Source organism: Zalophus californianus, chromosome X (genome assembly GCF_009762305.2).
Source record: "Zalophus californianus isolate mZalCal1 chromosome X, mZalCal1.pri.v2, whole genome shotgun sequence".
Classification (NCBI taxonomy): domain Eukaryota; kingdom Metazoa; phylum Chordata; class Mammalia; order Carnivora; family Otariidae; genus Zalophus; species Zalophus californianus.
In genome coordinates, this window is record NC_045612.1 from 57,914,799 (window position 1) to 57,933,121 (window position 18,323).

The 18,323-nt window shown below is 37.0% G+C and overlaps 1 protein-coding gene across 4 annotated transcripts in view; it reads left to right on the forward strand.

Annotated features, from left to right (window-relative positions):
* CHM (CHM Rab escort protein) overlaps positions 1 to 18,323 on the forward strand; it is a 211,303-nt gene that overhangs the window by 18,424 nt on the left and 174,556 nt on the right. For all 4 annotated transcript variants that reach the window (XM_027608506.2, XM_027608507.2, XM_027608508.2 and 1 more), the window contains exon 2: positions 4,713 to 4,779. In XM_027608506.2, coding sequence (XP_027464307.1) covers positions 4,713 to 4,779 — 67 coding nt within the window. The remainder of the gene's footprint in view (positions 1 to 4,712; positions 4,780 to 18,323) is intronic.

Genomic DNA, 18,323 nt, shown 5'->3' on the forward strand with positions numbered 1-18,323 from the left:
CTAGCTGTCAACTTTATACAGAATCTCAACTGAAAAAGACATGAAGTAACAAACCTTAATTTCCCCCATTACAAACTTATGAAATGCTAATTTAATACTTAAAACTTGTGTGGTTTGATAAAAATGACTTGCCAGTAAAAGGTGTTTGTCTTGAATCAGAATTAGATATTTTTCCTACAATCTTTTGGCAGAGTTATTTGATACGGCCTCACAAATGAATTTAATAACCATATTTAATAATATGGAATGTTTAAATAATACTAAGTGTTGGATGAACTTCTTTTTTTTTTTTTTTTTTTTTAAAGATTTTATTTATTTATTTGACAGAGAGAGAGAGACAGCGAGAGCAGGAACACAAGCAGGGGGAGTGGGAGAGGGAGAAGCAGGCTTCCTGCGGAGCAAGGAGCCCGATGTGGGACTCGATCCCAGGACCCTGAGATCATGACCTGAGCCGAAGGCAGATGCTTAACGACTGAGCCACCCAGGCGCCCTGGATGAACTTCTTTAGTGAACATATAGAAAAAGCCTGTAATGTACATATAGAAAAGGCTAATGGACTTCTTTTCAAAAACTTTTAAATTTTTACATCTTCGAAGATAACTTAAGTAAACAAGTGATTTTTTTTTTCCTCTTCAAATAACTAATCTTGGGGCGCCTGGGTGGCTCAGTTGGTTAAGCGACTGCCTTCGGCTCAGGTCATGATCCTGGAGTCCCGGGATCGAGTCCCGCATCGGGCTCCCTGCTCAGCAGGGAGTCTGCTTCTCCCTCTGACCCTCTTCCCTCTCGTGCTCTCTCTCATTCTCTCTCTCTCAAATAAATAAATAAAATCTTCAAATAACTAATCTTATTGAAGGGGTTAGAAGAGAAGGGAACAGAACCAGTATTTATTGAATGTCAGTGACATGCTAGGAGGCCCTGTGTAAGATGTTTTATATTACTTTGTACCTATTCCTCCCTACATTCCTGTGAGATAGATATATTATTAGTCCCATATTGTAGTTGAAAACATTGTGCTTATATATTTGTACTCACGTATTTTACAGTGTGTTTCCAGTGTAATGCTTTGTGATTTGACCCTGATTTAGGTTATCTGTTTCTAACTCATGTTTGGCTTTTCCTTGTGGGAGAGACTATGTAATTCACTGTAAGCTTATATATGTTTTGTATAAAGGCCTCACAGGACATTGTGTGAATTTGAGTAATGATTCAGAAGTAGTTCACATTTTATGGTGCCAAATGTTAAAGGTTTCATTTTTAAATCAGTCAAGGGTTTAAATGCTATTAAAATAGAGCTTATAAATATGAATTTAAACAAAACAAGCAGTTATTTTACTTACTTTGCTAAATTATCAATAAGACCAACAAGTTTAAATATGTTAACTTTTCCTATACAATAATTAAGAAAAAACCCCTGAAACTTAAAGCTCCAATTTTATACAAGTTCATCCTTCATGCTGTTACTAGAATTGTTTTTTTTCTGAAATACTGATTTGCTGTTCTGGCTAAAATCCTTTCAAGATTCCCTGTTGCTTACAGGTTCCAAGTTCAGACTCCAATTTGGCTCCAGATACTCTTTTTTGAACATCACCTTTTGTTCTCCCTTCACCCTTTGCCAGGAATACTCCCTTCCACTTTCCTTTTTTTTTTCTTTCACCTTTTCCTTCTCTACTCTTCAGTTGTGTTAATTACAGATCTTGAAAGACGCAGCTAGTGTCCTCTGCTTTTGGAGCTTTCAGTGACTGCTCCACAGAGGGAATGCATCTTTCCATTGTGTTCCTATAATAGTTTTAATTATTATTTTAATCCCTTTAAATTCTTTTTTTTTAAGATTTTATTTATTTGTCAGAGAGAGAGAATGCGCACAAGCAGGGGGAGCAGCAGGCAGAGCAGGCTCCCCGCTGAGCAAGGAGCCTGATGCGGACTGGATCCTAGGACCCTGGGATCATGAACTGAGCTGAAGGCAGATGCTTAACTGACTGAGCCACCCAGGTGTCCCAATCCCTTTAAATTCTTATTTTTTAGACTCTGAGTTCTTTTAGGCTAGTAATTGTCTTAACCTTATCCTATTTTTTTCTCACCACCTGTCAAAGTCTGCTTCATTCTTCTCTATCTTCCCTTTCCCCATTTTCTGTTTCTTTTTTTCTTTCCTTCAACAGATATTTATGGAAGATCTACTGCATGCATCCTCTGTTCAAGGAACTAACTCAGTGTTTATTAAATGGGTGGGAAGAAATGTGAGATGTGGGAAGACATTACCAACTGTATTATTAGTCTGTTAATCATTCTAAGCATGAAGATAATAGGCCCTTGCCATTTAATGTAGAAACAGCCTATCAATTTCACAAACTAATGGAGAGTGTCTGGATAGAAGTATTAAGGGAAAACACAAATGGTAGTTATTTTGGTGTTCTGTATTTGGACTCAAACCATGTTCAGTATTGAAATCTGTCCTTGGTTTTGCTTTGTCAGCCAGAGACATGACCTCTGACTGTTCATTGCAGCCATGGAAATAACCACATGCATATTTGCCTATCCAGAGTCAGAGCTAATAGAGCCAAATAGAAGAGTAATTTTGTTGTTGCTTGCCATTGGAGTTGGCATCTAGTAAAAGTAGATGTATGTTTGGAGTAGTATTTAGATGAAAATGTATTGCTTCTAAAGTATCTTGCTGAACAATAATAAAAGTAGGTAGTTTTTATAGAGCAAGTACCCTCCAACAACTTAATGGTCCTATGAGGTAAATGGCGGTATTCCCATTGGTGGATGAAGAAACAAAAGCTCAAGATGGCAAGTGACTTGTGTGAGGTCACATAGCTAGTTAAGCAGCAAAATTAATTCAAGCCTAGGTCTGTCTGATTGAGACCATACTCATTTCCTTATGCTGCTGTCCTTCCCTTGAATCCTCATTCTCAGATTCATGTCCAAGTTGAGAGAGTGGATTTACCATGGTAATTGAATTTGAAATATCAAATTAATGAATTACTTGATCTTTGGCAAGTTATTTAATCTTTCTCATCCCATTTTCTCACACGGATAATAATGCCTGCCTCCCAGGATTATAATGAGGAATAAATGAGGTGATGTATATGAAAAGATACTGTGAACCATAAAGCCCTGTACTAATGTTTGGTGGTATATTATTAATGCTGTCATTATTATATGCTTTAACATACTAATTCTACTTCCCGAATATTTTTCCTGTTGTCCTTTTTAACTGTGATGTTTGGCAGCTTTTAAAGTACCATAGTGACTGCATTTCATTAATGAGAAAGTTATTTTTTTAGGTGTAAAAAGTTCAGATAATCTTAAGATAAAAGGCATTAGAACAATACAGTTTTGACTGAAGAATTAAGTATGCTTAACTATTTAAAACTTTCAAAAAAAACAAAACTTCCTTTCTCCTAGTTCCTTCTACACCACAAATTCTTACTGTGTTTTTTCTTTGAATTATCTGAAGTTAAAGTTGAAAGTTTATGATGGCTTATTTCCAATAATTAATATTTAATGGCTGTCTTCAGTACATTGAGTCAGAACTTTGTTTTTGAACCAAACACTATACACCCACAGTAGTCACCACTGGAAAACTCTAGTTCTTCTGTGAATGCGGCTGGAGCTTGTGTTTAATGTGGTTTTCAGCTAGATTGTGTCAATTGCTTCCATATGCCTATTGCTTTTTACATAAGGAAGATAACTCTTTTCTTGAAATCCTTGATGCTTAGTGTGTAGTTTAAATCCTTGACAAAAAAAAAAAAAAATTGTGCTGTTTCTTTTCTACTACATAAAAATCCAAGAGGATCAAGGTGCTTCATTATAGTGAAAGAGTCGGTGATAGTACCACAGAATTGCAGTCAACTTTCAAAACATGCTTTGTCTGACTGATATAAATGATTCTTAATAGTTTCTACTGAAATAGTAGATTTTACAATAAAAAGTTATGGAACAGTCTTGAATGTATAATATAGTGTATTAACTGTGGTTAACATCTGAAATTTTTAGGTTATTAAATCATTCTTTGGTAATTTGTGATTTTTTTTGTTAGTACTCATATATTTCCTTTATGATAACCCACTTTATGGTGTGGCTCGATTTGATTCTAGAACACTAATGTTGTTTTCAAACTGCTGTATTAACCAGAAAGTGAGATAATGTGTCTTGTAAATGGCCTCTTTTTTAAAAAAACTACCTAACCTATTGCTTAAACTGAAAAATATATGCCATTCCCCCTCATAGGCACTGGATGGCTTTGGAGTTAGATTTGGATTCAAATTTCAACAATAGGAAAAAATGTTAAAGCATCGGGCAACAAATTAACATATTTGCCCCTCAGTATTTCATTTCTGTGCTGATGATGCTTCACTGTCAGTGCAGTTTGGAAAATGAGATGAGCTAGTATGTGAGCACAGCTACTAAATAACAGTGCTATATGAATAATATTTTGAAAGTTGCTCATTTATGGAAATTTGCATATAAAAATATTTTAAGTGCTTGATTTAAAAAAATCTCCACATAATAGAATTTTAGGATAAGTAGTGTACATTTAACAAATATCCAATGGTATAATAGTATAAATGTTAGAAGTTTGAATACAAGGATGAGCCTCCTTTGATAAACCTTTTTATGCAGTGATGGCATGCATTGAACTATTTGTGTAATATTTCTCTCTATATATTTTTTTCTACATTCTGAGTGATAATAGGTGTGTGTTCTTATAGGTTTGCCTGAATCCATCATTGCAGCTGCATGTTCAAGAAGTGGCCAGAGGGTTCTGCATGTTGATTCGTAAGTTTATCAGTGGTAATATTTAATACTTCCTAAATATCTCTGTGCAGAATTTCAATTTCAATACGCATGTATGTATATATATGTCTATATATGTCATGTATAAGCCAAGTTAGAAAAATGATTGGAATTAATTTTCACCAAAATATGTGAAACATATAAAATACAAGTTTTATAATTCTAGTTTGTGAAATAGTGATCTTTTTCTTTGAGAATTAACCAAATGTAGCATAATTTTTTCTCATGAGTGATTTTGTTAAGTGATAATTATGTAAAAAATTTGGAAACGTCACACTTGCTTTTTTCTTTTTCTTTTTTTTAGATTTTTTTTTTTTTTAATTTATTTGACAGAGAGAGACAGTAAGAGAGGGAACACAAGCAGGGGGAATGGGAGAGGGAGAAGCAGTCTTCCCGCAAAGCAGGGAGCCCGATGCGGGGCTCGATCCCAGGACCCTGGGACCACGACCCGAGCCGAAGGCAGACGCTTAACTTCTGAGCCACCCAGGCGCCCCACACTTGCTTTTTTTCTTACATAACTGTGAGGGTGTATACAACCTGTATGTACTATTGTATTTTGGGCTTCACATTTTCTTTCTTATTGAGTATATTTGACATACGATATTATCTTAGTTTCAGGTGTATGACGTAATGATGGGACACTTAAATACATTGGGAAATATCACCACAATAAGTCTAGTTACCGTCTGTCACCAAAATTAAAACATTTGTATTTTGTTACGATGGGAACGTTTAAGATTTACTTTCTTAGTCTTTCAAATTTGCAGTACAACATTACTGACTGTAGTCACCGTGCTGTATATTACATCCCCATGACTTATTTCTTAATTGGAAATTTGAACCTCTTGATCCCCTTAACTTATGTTACACACCTCCCAAACCTCCACCCCTTGGCAACCAATAATCTGTTCTTTGTATGTATGAGATTGGTTTTGTTTTGTTTCGTTTCTTTTATAGATTCTACATTTAAGTGAACTCATAAGGTATTTTACCTTTCTCTGATTATTTCATTCATTTATTTTTATTTAAATTCAATTAGCCAACATATAGTACATAATTAGTTTCAGACATAGTGTTCAATAATTTATCAGTTGCATATAACATCCAGTGCTCATCACATCATGTGTCCTCCTTAATGCCCATCACCCAATTGCCCCATCCCCCCACCCACCTCCTCTCCAGCAATCCTCAGTTTGTTTCCTGCAGTTAAGAGTCTCATGATTTGTCTCCCTCTTTGATGACTTCCCATTCAGTTTTCCCTCCCTTCCCCTCTGATCCTCTGGGCTGCTTGTTATATTCCGCATATGAGTGAAACCATATGATAATTGTCTTTCTCTGATTGTCTTATTTCACTTAATATAATGCCGTCCAGTTCCATCCACAACAATGTAAATGTTAAGTATTCATCCTTTCTGATGGCTAAGCAATATTCCTTTGTGTATATATATACCACATCTTTTTTATCCATTCATCTGTTGATGGACATCTGGTCTCTCTTCACAGTTTGGCTAATGTGGACATTACTGCTATGAACACTGGGGTGCAGGTGCCCCTTCGGATCACTACATTTGTATATTTGGGGCAAATACCTAGTAGTGCAATTGCTGGGTCATAGGGTAGCTCTATTTTTAATGTCTTGAGGAACCTTCATTTTCCAGAGTGGTTGTAGCAGCTTGCATTCCCACCAACAGTGTAAGAGTGTTCCCTTTTCTCTACATCCTTGCCAACATTTATTCCCTGTCTTGATAATTTTAGCCTTTGGACTGGTGTGAGGTGTTATCTCATTGTGGTTTTGATTCGTATTTCCTTGATGCTGAGTGATGTTGAGCAATTTTTCATGTGTCTGTTGGCCATTTGTATGTCTTCTTTGGAGAAGTGTCTGTTTATGTCTTCTGCCCATTTTTGACTGGATTATTTGTTTTTGGGGTGTTGAGTTTGATAAGTTCTTTATAGATCTTGGATACTAGCCCTTTCTCTAATACGTCATTTTCAAATATCTTCTCCCATTCCATGGGTTGTGTCTTAGTTTTGTTGACTGTTTCCTTTGCTGTGTAGAAGCTTTTTATCTTGATGAAGTCCCAGTAGTTCATTTGTGCTTTTGTTTCCCTTGCCTTTGGAGACGTGTTTAGCAGGAAGTTACTGCAGCTGAGGTCAAAGAGGTTGCTGCCTGTGTTCTCTAGGATTTTGATGGATTCCTGTCTCACATTTATGTCTTTCATCCATTTTGAGTTTATCTTTGTGTATGGTATAAGAAAACGATCCAGTTTCATTCTTCTACATGTGGCTGTCCATCCCAGCACTATTTCTTGAAAGGACTGTCCTTTTTCCATTGCATAATCTTTCCTGCTTTGTCAAAGATTAATTGACCATAGAATTGAGGGTTCAGGGGCGCCTGGGTGCCTCAGTCACTTAAGCATCTGCCTTAGGCTCAGGTCATGATTTTGGGATCCTGGGATTGGGCCCCACATCAGGAGCCTGCTTCTCCCTCTTCCCTCTGTCCCTCCTCCCTGCTCATGCTCTCTCTGTCTCTCATTCTCTCTCTCAAACAATAAAATATTTTTAAAAAATAGAATTGAGGGTCCATTTCTGGAGTCTCTGTTCTGTTCCATTGATCTATGTGTCTGTTTTTGTGCCAGTACTATACTGTCCTTTTTTTTTTTTTTTTAAAGATTTTATTTATTTGACAGAGAGAGACATAGTGAGAGAGGGAACACAGCAGGGGGAGTGGGAGAGGGAGAAGCAGGCTTCCCGTGGAACAGGAAGCCCTATGCGGGGCTCGATCCCAGGACCCTGGGATCATGATCTGAGCCGAAGGCAGATGCTTAGCCAACTGAGCCACCCAGGCGCCCCAGTACCATACTGTCTTGATGATTACAGCTTTGTAATATAGCTTGAAGTCTGGCATTGTGATGCCACCAGCTTTGGTCTTCTTTTTCAACATTCCTCTGGCTATTCTGGGTCTTTTCTGGTTCCATACAAATTTTAGGATTATTTGTTCCAGCTCTGTGAAAAATGTCAATGGTATTTTGATAGGGATTGCAATGAATGTGTAGATTGCTCTGGGTAGTATAGACATTTTAACAATATTTATTCTTCCAATCCCCACAAATGGAATATTTTTCCATTTCTTTGTGTCTTCCTCAAATACTTTCATAAGTTTTCTGTAGTTTTTAAGAGTACAGAACCTTTACATTTTTGATTAGATTTTTATTTCTAGGTATCTTATAGTTTTTGGTGTAGTTATACATGGGATCGATTCCTTAATTTCTCTTTCTTCTGTCTCATAATTAGCATAGAGAAATGCAACTGATTTCTGTGCATTGATTTTATATCCTGCCATGTTGCTGAATTCCTGTATGAATTCTAGCAATTTGGGGGTGGAGTCTTTTTGGATTTTTCACATAAAGTATCATGTCATCTGCAAAGAGACAGAGTATGACTTCTTTGCCAATTTGAATGCCTTTTATTTCTTTTTGTTGTCTGATTGCTGAGGCTAGGACTTCTAGTACTATGTTGAACAATAGTGGTGAGAGTGGGCCTCCCTGTCATGTTCCTGACATTGGGGGAAAAGCTCTCAGGTTTTCCCCATTGAGAATGATATTCGCTGTGAGCTTTTTGTAGATGGCTTTTAAGATACTGAGGTGTGTTCCCTCTCTCCCTACACTGTGGAGAGTTTTAATCAAGAAAGGATGCTATATTTTGTCAGATGTTTTTTCTGCATCAATTGAGAGGATCACATATGGTCTTGTCCTTTCTTAATGTGATATATCACGTTAATTTGGGAATGCTGAACCACTCTTGCAGGCCAGGAATAAATTTCACTTGGTGGTGGTGAATAATCCTTTTAATGTACTGTTGGATCCTATTGGTTAGTATCTTGGTGAGAATTTTGGCCATGTTCATCAGCGATATTGGTCTGTAATTCTCTTTTTAGATGGGGTCTTTGTCTGGTTTTGGGATCAAGGTAATGCTGGCCTCATAGAATGAGTTTGGAAGTTTTCCTTCTATTTGGTTTTTTGAAACAGCTTCAGAAGAAGAGGTTTTATTTCTTCTTTAAATGTTTTGTAGACTTCCGCTGGGAAGCCATCTGGCCCAGGACTCTTGTTTGTTGGACGATTTTTGATTACTGCTTCAGTTTCCTTGCTGGTTATGGGTCTGTTCAGGTTTTCCTTTTCTTTCTGTTATTAGTTTTTTAGTTTATAAATTTCAATTTTGGTAGTTTATATATTTCCAGGAATGCATCCATTTCTTCCAGATTGCCTAATTTGTTGGTGTAGAGTTACTTATAACATGTTCTTAAAATTGTTTGCATTTCCTTGGTGTTGGTCATGATCTCTTCTCTTTCATTCATGATTTATTTAATTTGGGTCTTTTTTTCTTTGCGATAATTATGGGTAGGGGTTTATTGATCTTATTCTTTCAAAGAACTAGCTTCTAATTTTGTTCATCTTTTCTTTTGGTTTCTATTTCATTGATTTCTGCTCTAATCTTTATTATTTGTCTTCTGCTTGGTTTAGGCTTTATTTGCTATTCTTTTTCCAGCTCATTTAGGTTTAAGGTGAGCTTGTGTATTTGAGACTTCTCTAATTTTTTGAGAAAGGCTTGTTTTGCTATGCACTCACCTCTTAGGACCACCTTTACTGTATCCCAAAGGTTTTGAACAGTTGTGTTTTCATTTTCATTTGTTTCTGTGATTTTTTTTTAAATTTTTCTTTAATTTACTGGTTGACCCATTCATTCTTTAATAGGATGCTCTTTAACCTCCAAGTGTTTGAGGAGTTCTTTCCAAATTTCCTCTTGTGATTGAGTTCAAGTTTCAAAGCACTGTAGTTTCCAATATGCAGGGAATAATCCCCATTTTTTTGGTACCAGTTGAGACCTGATTTGTGACCCAGTGTGTGACCTCTTCTGGAGAATGTTCCATGTGCACTCAAAAAGAATGTGTATTCTTTTGCTTTAGGATGAAATGCTCTGTATATATCTGTGAAGTCCATCTGGTCCTCTGTGTCATTCAATGTCCTTTTTTCCTTGTTGATCTTCTGCTTAGGTGATCTGTCCACTGCTGTGAGTGTGGTATTGAATTCCCCTACTAATATTGTGTTATTACCAATGTGTTTCTTTAATGTGGTCATTAATTGGTTGATATAATTGGCTGCTCCCAAGTTAGGAGCATAAACATTTATAAATGTTAGATTTTCTTTTGGGTAGACCTTTTAAGTATGATATAGTGTCCTTCATCCCTTACTACAGTCTTTGGTTTACAAGCGAATTTGTCTTCTATGAGGATTGGTAACCTCCCAGCTATGTCAAAACAGCGTGATCTACTTGGTCCTGGGTGTATTTTGGTCTGTTTGAAGACACTAAGTCCCCAAATTGAAAAGAAACCTAAAGTTATATATATACACAAAAATAGAATTTAATACAGTGAATGGAAGCCAAAAAAAAAGAATATATCTATAAAATGTAAATGTAGAAAATGAAAGTTAAAGACTTAAAAACAAAGAGTTAATAAAATAAGAAACTCGTTGAAAAGGAAAAAAAAGAAATAAAAGGAAAATTTTATACTGAAAGATAAACGAATCGTGAGAAAAACCCTTGAATTCTGTACACTCTTTTTCCCTAGCACTGAAGTTCTGCAGTCCTGTGTGGTCCTTAAACTTGGTGTTTCCCACTTGTTCCAGCTGGTCTTCTGGGGGAGGGTCCTGCTGCCCTTATTCTCAGATGTCTTTGCCTGGGTTGAGTTTTAACACCCCTTGTTGGGGGTGGAGGCTGCTCAGTGTAAGCTGCTTGGGGTTGCTCTATGTGGCTTTTGTTCCCTGAAGGCTTTCTGTGCCCTTGTAGAGGATAAAAATAAAAATGGTCATGTCCTGATCTCCAGCCCTGGAACTGAAGGGTCACAGCCCCCTCTCTTCAATAAACTCTCGGGTATTAAGCAGTCTTCTCTTTTGTGTGTGCCAAACTCTGCAGACTCCTGCGGTGCACGCTGGCATATATCCTCCACGGAAAGGTGGAGGGTCATTGCCTTTCTGCTCTTTGCAGGGTCCCCGCATGGAGAGCGGTCCCCAATGGTGCCTACACCGGTGCCGCCCCTCCTGGGGGAAGGTGGAGGGTCACTGCGTTTCTGCCCTTTGAAGGGCCCCACACGAGAGTGGTACCACCATTGTGCCGCTCTTAGTGGTTTATGGCAAACTGAGCTGAGAGCCTCCTCCCGGTCTTCTTGACCATAACCGGTTTCCCCAATTCAGTGCTTGGGAACTCTGCCAGCTCAGGAACCCCCATTCTTTCTGTGATTTGGGAATCCTGAGACCACACTGTTCCATCTAGGATTCTGTCCTGCTTTGCCACCTGAGCACCTTTCAGGTAGGGACATCTCTCACTGGAGCTGACTTCTAAAGGTTCGATTTTGTGCTTCAGGGCTATATTACTTTCTGGTAGCTGACTTACAGAGGTTCCCTCCCCCTGCCTTTTATCTTCTGATATATTCCCCTCAGATTCACTTCTCCTCATCTCCTACCTTGCAAAAAGCAGTTGCTTTTCTATTTGTAGAATTCCAGCAATTCTTTTCTTAGATCTCAGGTTGAATTCACAGGTGTTCAGAATGATTTGATAGATACCCAGCTCAATTCAAGGGCAGATGAAACGAGGTCCCCTACTCTTCTTCCATCTTGCCTTCCTTTCCAATGACTTATTTCATTTAGCATAATACCCTCAAGTTCATCCGTGTGGTCTCAAATGGCAAGGTTTCATTCTTTTTTATGGCTGAGTAGTATTCCTGTGTGTGTGTGTGTGTGTGTGTGTGTGTGTGTGTGTGTGTGTAAATATTTATCCATTCATCTATCAGTGTGTACTTAGGTTTTCTCCATATCCTGGCTTTTGTAAATAATGCTGCAGTTAACATAGGAGTGCATATAAATTTTTTGAATTAGTGTATTATTTAGATAAATACCTAGAAGTGGAATTGCTAGATCATATGGTGGTTCTATTTTTAATATTTGGAGGAAACTCCATACTGTTTCCCCTAGAGGCTGCACCAGTTAACATTCCCACCAGCAGTGCATGAGGGTTCCTTGTTACTTATCCTCACCAACACTTATTTCTTGATTTAAATTTTTTTTTTTATTTTACTGTCACTAAAACTTTAATTCCAATATAGCTAACAGAGTTATTAGGTTCAAATGTACAATACAGTGATTCAAAAATACTGTATATTACTCAGTGCTCATCAAGATAAGTGTACTCTTCATCCTCTTCACCTATTTCACCTATCACTCCACTATCTCTCCTCTGGTAGCCATCTGTTTATTCTCTGTAGTTGAGTCTTTTTTTTGTCTCTTTTTCTTTGTTCATTTGTTTTGTTTCTTAAATTCCACATATGAGTAAAATCATATGGTATTTGTTTTTGATTTCACACAGCATTATACTCTCTAGATCCGTCCATGTTGTTGCAAATGGCAAGATTTCATTCTTTTTTATAGCTAATATTTCATAACACACACACTATACCTTCTTGATCCATTCATATGTATATAGGCACTTGGGCTGCTTACATAATTTGGCTATTGTAAATAATGCTGCAGTAAACATAGGGGTGCATATGTCTTTTCACATTAGTGTTTTTGTATTCTTTGGGCAAATATCCAGTAGTGGAATTCCCGGATTATATGGTAATTCTCTTTTAATTTTTTGTGGAACTTTCATGCTATTTTCCACACTGACTGAACCAGTTTGCATTCCCACCAACAGTGCATGAGGGTTCCTTTTTCTTCATATCCTTATGACTACTTGTTTCTTGTGTTTTTGATTTTAGTGATTTTGACAGGTGTGAGGTGATCTCTCATTGTAGTTTTGATTTGCATTTCCCTGATGATGAGTGATGTTGAGCATCTTTTCATGTGTTTGTTGGCCATTTAGATGTCTTCTTTGGAGAAATGTCTGTTCATGTCTTCTGACCATTTTTTAATTGGGTTAATTTTTTTTTAAGTTAAATTGTATAAGTTCTTTATATATTTTGGATACTAACCCTTTATCAGGTAAGTCATTTGCAAATATCTTCTCCCATTTTGTAGGTTGCCTTTTAGTGCTTTTGTTTACTTTGCTCCATGGAACCGTTTTTAGTTTGATGTAGTCCCAATGGTTTATTTTTGCTTTTGTTTGCCTTGCTGGAGGAGACCTATCTACAAAGATGCTGCTACAGCTGATGTCAGAGAAATTACTGCCTGAGCCCTCTTCTAGGATTTTTATGGTTTCAGGTCTCACATTTATGTCTTTAATCCATTTTGAGTTTATTTTTGTATATGGTGTAAGAAAATGGTCCAGTTTCATTCTTTTTCATGTAGTTGTTCGGTTTTCCCAACACCATTTGTTAAAAGAAGACTGTCTTTTCCCCATTCAGTATTTTCACCTGCTTTGTCAAAGATTGACAATATAATCTTGGGTTTGTTTCTGGATTTTATATTCTGTTCCATTGATCCTATGTGTCTATTATGCCAGTACTGTACAATTTTGATTAATACAGCTTTGTAGTATATCTTGAAACTGTGATTGTAATACCTCCAGTTTTATTCTTTTTGAAGATTGCTTTTGCTATTCGGTGTCTTTTGTGGTTCCATATAAAATTTAGGTTTGTTTGTTCTAGTTCTGTGAAAAATATTGGTATTTTGATAGGGATTGCATTAAATGTGTAGATTCCTTTGGGTAGTATGAACATTTTAATGATATTTGTTCTTCTGTGAGCATGGAATATCTTTCCATTTGTTTGTATTGTCTTCAGTTTCTTTCATCAGTGTTTTACAGTTTTTAGACTACAGGTCTTTCACCTCCTTGACTACGTCTATTCCTAGGTATTTTACTATTTTTGGTGAAAGTGTAGTTGGGATTGTTTTCTTAATTTCTCTTTCTTCTACTTCATTATTAGTGTACAGAATGCAGTGGGTTTCTGTATATCAACTTTGTATCCTACAATCTTAACTGAATTCATTTATCGGTTCTAGTAGTTTTTTGGTGGAGCCTTTAGGGTTTTCTGTATGTAGTATTATGTCATCTGCAAAGAGTGAAAGTTTTACTTCTTCATGATTTGGATGCCTTTTATTTCTTTTTGTTGTGGGATTGCTGTGGCTAGGACTTCCAGTACTATGTTAAATAAATGTGGTGTGAGTGGACATCCTTGTCTCGTTCCTAACCTTAAGGGAAAAACTTTCAATTTCATCAGGATGATGTTAACTGTGGGTTTTTCATATCTGGCCTTTATTATGTTGAAGTATGTTCCCTCTAAACCTACTTTTTTGAGGCTTTTCATTGTGAATGTAAGTTGTACTTTGTCAAATGCTTTTTCTGCATCTGTTGAAATGATCATACGGTTTTTATCATTACTCTTGTTGATGTGTTATATCATGTTGATTGTAAATATTGTACCATCCTTATATCCTTGGAACCAATCCCATTTGATTGTGATGAATGTTTTTTTAATGTATTGTTGGATTTGGTTTAACAATATTATCTTGAGAATTTTTCCATCTATATTCATCAAAGTTATTAGCCTGTATTTCTCTTTTTCGTGGTGTCTTTATCTTGTTTTGGGTTCAGGGTGATGCTGGCCTCATAGAATGAATATGGAAACTTTCCTTCCTCTTAACTATTTGGAAAAGTTGAGAATAGCTATTAATCTTTAAGCGTTGATAGAATTCACCTGTGAAGCCATGTAATCCTGGACTTCTGTTTGTTTGAGGAGTTCTTTGATTATTGATTCAACTTCTTTGCTGGTAATCTGTTCAAATTTTCTATTTCTTCCTGATTGTTTTGGGAGATTATATGTTTCTTTGTATTTATCAATTTCTTTTAGGTTGTCCAATTTGTTGGCATATAATTTTTCATAATGTTCTCTTATAATCCTTTGTATTTCTCTGGTGTTGGTTATTTCTGTTCTTTCCTTTCTGATTTTCTTCATTTGAATCCTCTCTTTTTTTGATGAATCTAGCTAAATATCAGTTCTGTTGATCTTTTCAGAGAACCAGTTTCCGCTTTCATGGATGTGTTTTATTCTGCTTTTAGTTTCTGTTTTATTTCTGCTCTAATGTTTATTATTTCCTTCCTTCTTCTGGTTTTGGGTTCTGTTTGTTGTTCTTTTTCTAGCTCCTTTAGGTGTAAGGTTAAGTTGTTTGAGATTTTTCTTGCTTCCTGAGGAAGGCTTGTACTACTACAAACTTCCCTCTTAGAATAGCTTTTGCTGCCTCCCAAAGAGGTTATATTGTTGTGTTTTCATTTTCATTTGTCTCCATTTATTTTTTGATTTCTTGGTTGACCCATTCATATGTGTCATAGCATTGTTTATTCTCCATGTATTTGTGCTCTTTCCAGATTTTTTCTTGTGGCTGATATCTAGTTTCACAATGTTGTGGTCAGAAAAGATGCATGGTATGACTTCCATTTTTTTCTCAATTTGTTGAGATTTGTTTTGTGGCCTAATATGTGATCTGTTCTGGAGAATGTACCATGTGTACTTGTAAAGAATGTGTTCTAGTTTTTTTAGTATTGTTCTGAGTATTTCTGTTAAATCCATCTCCTGCATTGTGTCATTCAAAGCCACTATTTCTGTTTTAATTTTGTTTGAAATATCTGTCCATTGTTGTAAGTGGTTGGTAAGTCCCCTCTATTATTAATTAATTGATTAATTCCTTTATGTTTGTTACTAGCTGCTTTATGTATTTGGGTCCTTCTATGTTGGGTCCATGAATATTTACTTATAATTATTATATTTTCTTGTTGGAATGTTTCCTTTATGATTATATAGTGTTCTTGTCTCTTGTTAGTCTTTGTTTTAAAGTCTATTTTGTCAGAAGTGTTGCTAGCCCAGCTTTTTTTCACATCTATTTGTATGATGAATGCTTCTCCATCCCTTCACTTTCAATCTGAATGTGTCACTGGGTAGGAAATGAGTTTCTTGTTGGGAGCAAAACGACTTTTTAAATCCATTATGTCACCATTATGACTTTTGACTGGAGCATTTAGTCCTTTTACATTCAAGATAATTATTGATAGGGATGTGTTTATTGCTATTTTGTTATTCATTTTATGGTTGTCTTTGTAGTTCTTCTCTGTTCCTTTGCTCTCTTCTGTCACGGTTAGTTGGCTTTCTTTAGTAATATATTTGGAATCCTTTCTTTTTATTTTTTGTATATCTATTACTGATTCTTGATTTGTGGTTATCATTCTGTTTATATAGACCGTCTTATACATATGGCGTCTGTAAGTTGATGATGGTGTAAGGTTGAATTCAATGTTTACTCCTTTACCCCCTTATGTTTTAGGTATATGTTATCATACTTTACATCCTTTTACTTTGTGCGTCTCTTGACTGATTTTTATAGGGATACTTAATTTTACTGCTTTTATTCTTCCTATTTTTCTTATTCCTGCTTATGGTCTTTATTTTCCACTCAGAGTCCCTTATAACATTTCTTGTAGGGCTGGTGTAGCAGTCATGAATTCCTTTAACTTTTGCTTGTCTGTGAAACTCAAAGCTCCTTCTGTTCCGAATGATAGCCTTGCTGGATAGAGTCTTCTTGGCTCCAGGTTTTTTTTCTTTCAGTATCTTGAATATATCATGCCATTCTTGTAAGGCTTGTCAAGTTTCTGCTGAAGAAAATCAGCTTGGAGTTTCCCTTATGTTCAGCTGTTTTCTTTTGCTGCTTTTGAAATTCTCTTTATCACCACTGCTTTTTGCCATTTTCATTCCTGCGGGTCTTGGTATGGACCTCTTTTGTTGACTTTGCGGGGGGGCTTTATGCCTTCTTGATCTGGGTTTCCATTTCTCCAGATTCAGAGTTTTAGCTATTAATCTTTTTCAAATAAGTTTTCTGTCCTCTTTTCTCTCTTCTCGGATCCGTGTAATGCAGATGTTATTACGCTTGATGATGTTACTGAATTCCAAAATGTGTTTTCATTTTTTATTATTTTTTTTGTCTCTCCTGTTCAGTTTGAATACTTTCCATTACTCTGTTCTCCAGGTAGCTGATTCGTTTTTCTGCTTTTTCTAGTCTATTTATTCCCTGTAGTGTATTTTTACTTTCAGTTATTGAGTTCTTCATTTCTGAGTGGTTCTTTTTTATTTTTTTTGATCCCCCCCTTTTTTTTTAAGATTTATTTATTTTAGAGAGGTGGTACACACATGAGCGCGGTGGGGAGGGGCAGAAGGAGAGGGAGAGAGAGAATTTCAAGCAGACTCCCCACTGAGTACAGAGCCCGATGTGGGGCTCGATCCCATAAACCTGTAATCATACTCTGAGCTGAAATCAAGCGTCAGACGCTTAACTGACAGCCACCCAGACGCCCCATTTTCTATCCCATTGTTAAGGGTTTCACAGAGGTCCTCCACTCTTCTCATGTCTAGTGCATATCTTTATGGCCATTATGTTAAATCCTTTATCATGCATTTTATTTATATCTGTTTCATTTAGCTCTCTTTGCTGTGATTTTGTCCTCTTCTTTCATTTGGACATTTTCCTCTGTCTTCTTATTTTGTATAATTCTTTGTGTCTATTTCTGTGTGTTAGGAAAGTCAGCTACATCTCCTTCTCTTGAAAGTAGTGGCTTAATCTAGAAGAGATTCTTTAGTGCTCTACAGTGTAATGTCCTTTGAGAAAAGACATCAGCCATCTCTGATGGCTCTCTCTGCCTATTATGAGCAGGATTTGGTCCCTGTGTTGTTGGTGGGCCAGTCTTGGGCTCCTTTGGGCTTGAGTTGAGTCAGACCATGTGTTTGCCAAAGATCCAGTAGCACCAAACTGCTGGGTAGTTGCGCTGTGTTGTCCCCTGAGAAGCTTTCACTGGTGCTTGGGGCCTGCAGTGAGAGCAGCTTTTTGCCCCCAGCTCACTGCTGGGGCTGTAGTCGGAGTGTTGTGTATCATTATCTTCTCCTCTGCCCAAGGTAGAAGTCACTTTGAAGTTGTGCTGGTCCCTGTCAGGGCTACTTACACCTTGCCAGACTTGTGGCACTGCTTTGGATGGGCCCTGGTGTGTCTGAGGAGAATACAGGGGTGGGGCTTGCTGTTTGCTTGTTAGGTAGTGGGTGTTGTCACTGTGCTTGTTCCTGCAATTGTTCACATATCTAGGCTGGGGTCAGGGGAGGGAAATGGTGCCTGCCAGCTTGTTTCTGGAGAATTCTCCCATTGATCCTTGCCCGGCTAGCACAGGCTCTGAAATTAGTAAATAAATCTTCTCATATACCCCAGGCCTTTTTCAAACTGCTGCTTCTGTACTGTATTTTCACAGGGCTGTTTGTTGTGCAGTCTCTTTAAGGGTAGGGATCTAGTTTCTCATAGCCCTCAATGCTCTCCCAGAACCCAGCCTGCTGGTTTTTAAAGTTCCTGGTGTGAAGCCCTGTTAATTGTAAGAACTTGCAGATTTATGTCCCTCTGGTTTTTCAAAGCCAAATGTTTCAGGGATTCATCTTCCCCGTGGGGTTTCCCTTTGCCTGGGGTATCCTGGTGTGAGGGTCTCTTTCTTTCCCCTTTCTGTGCCCACACCCTCTC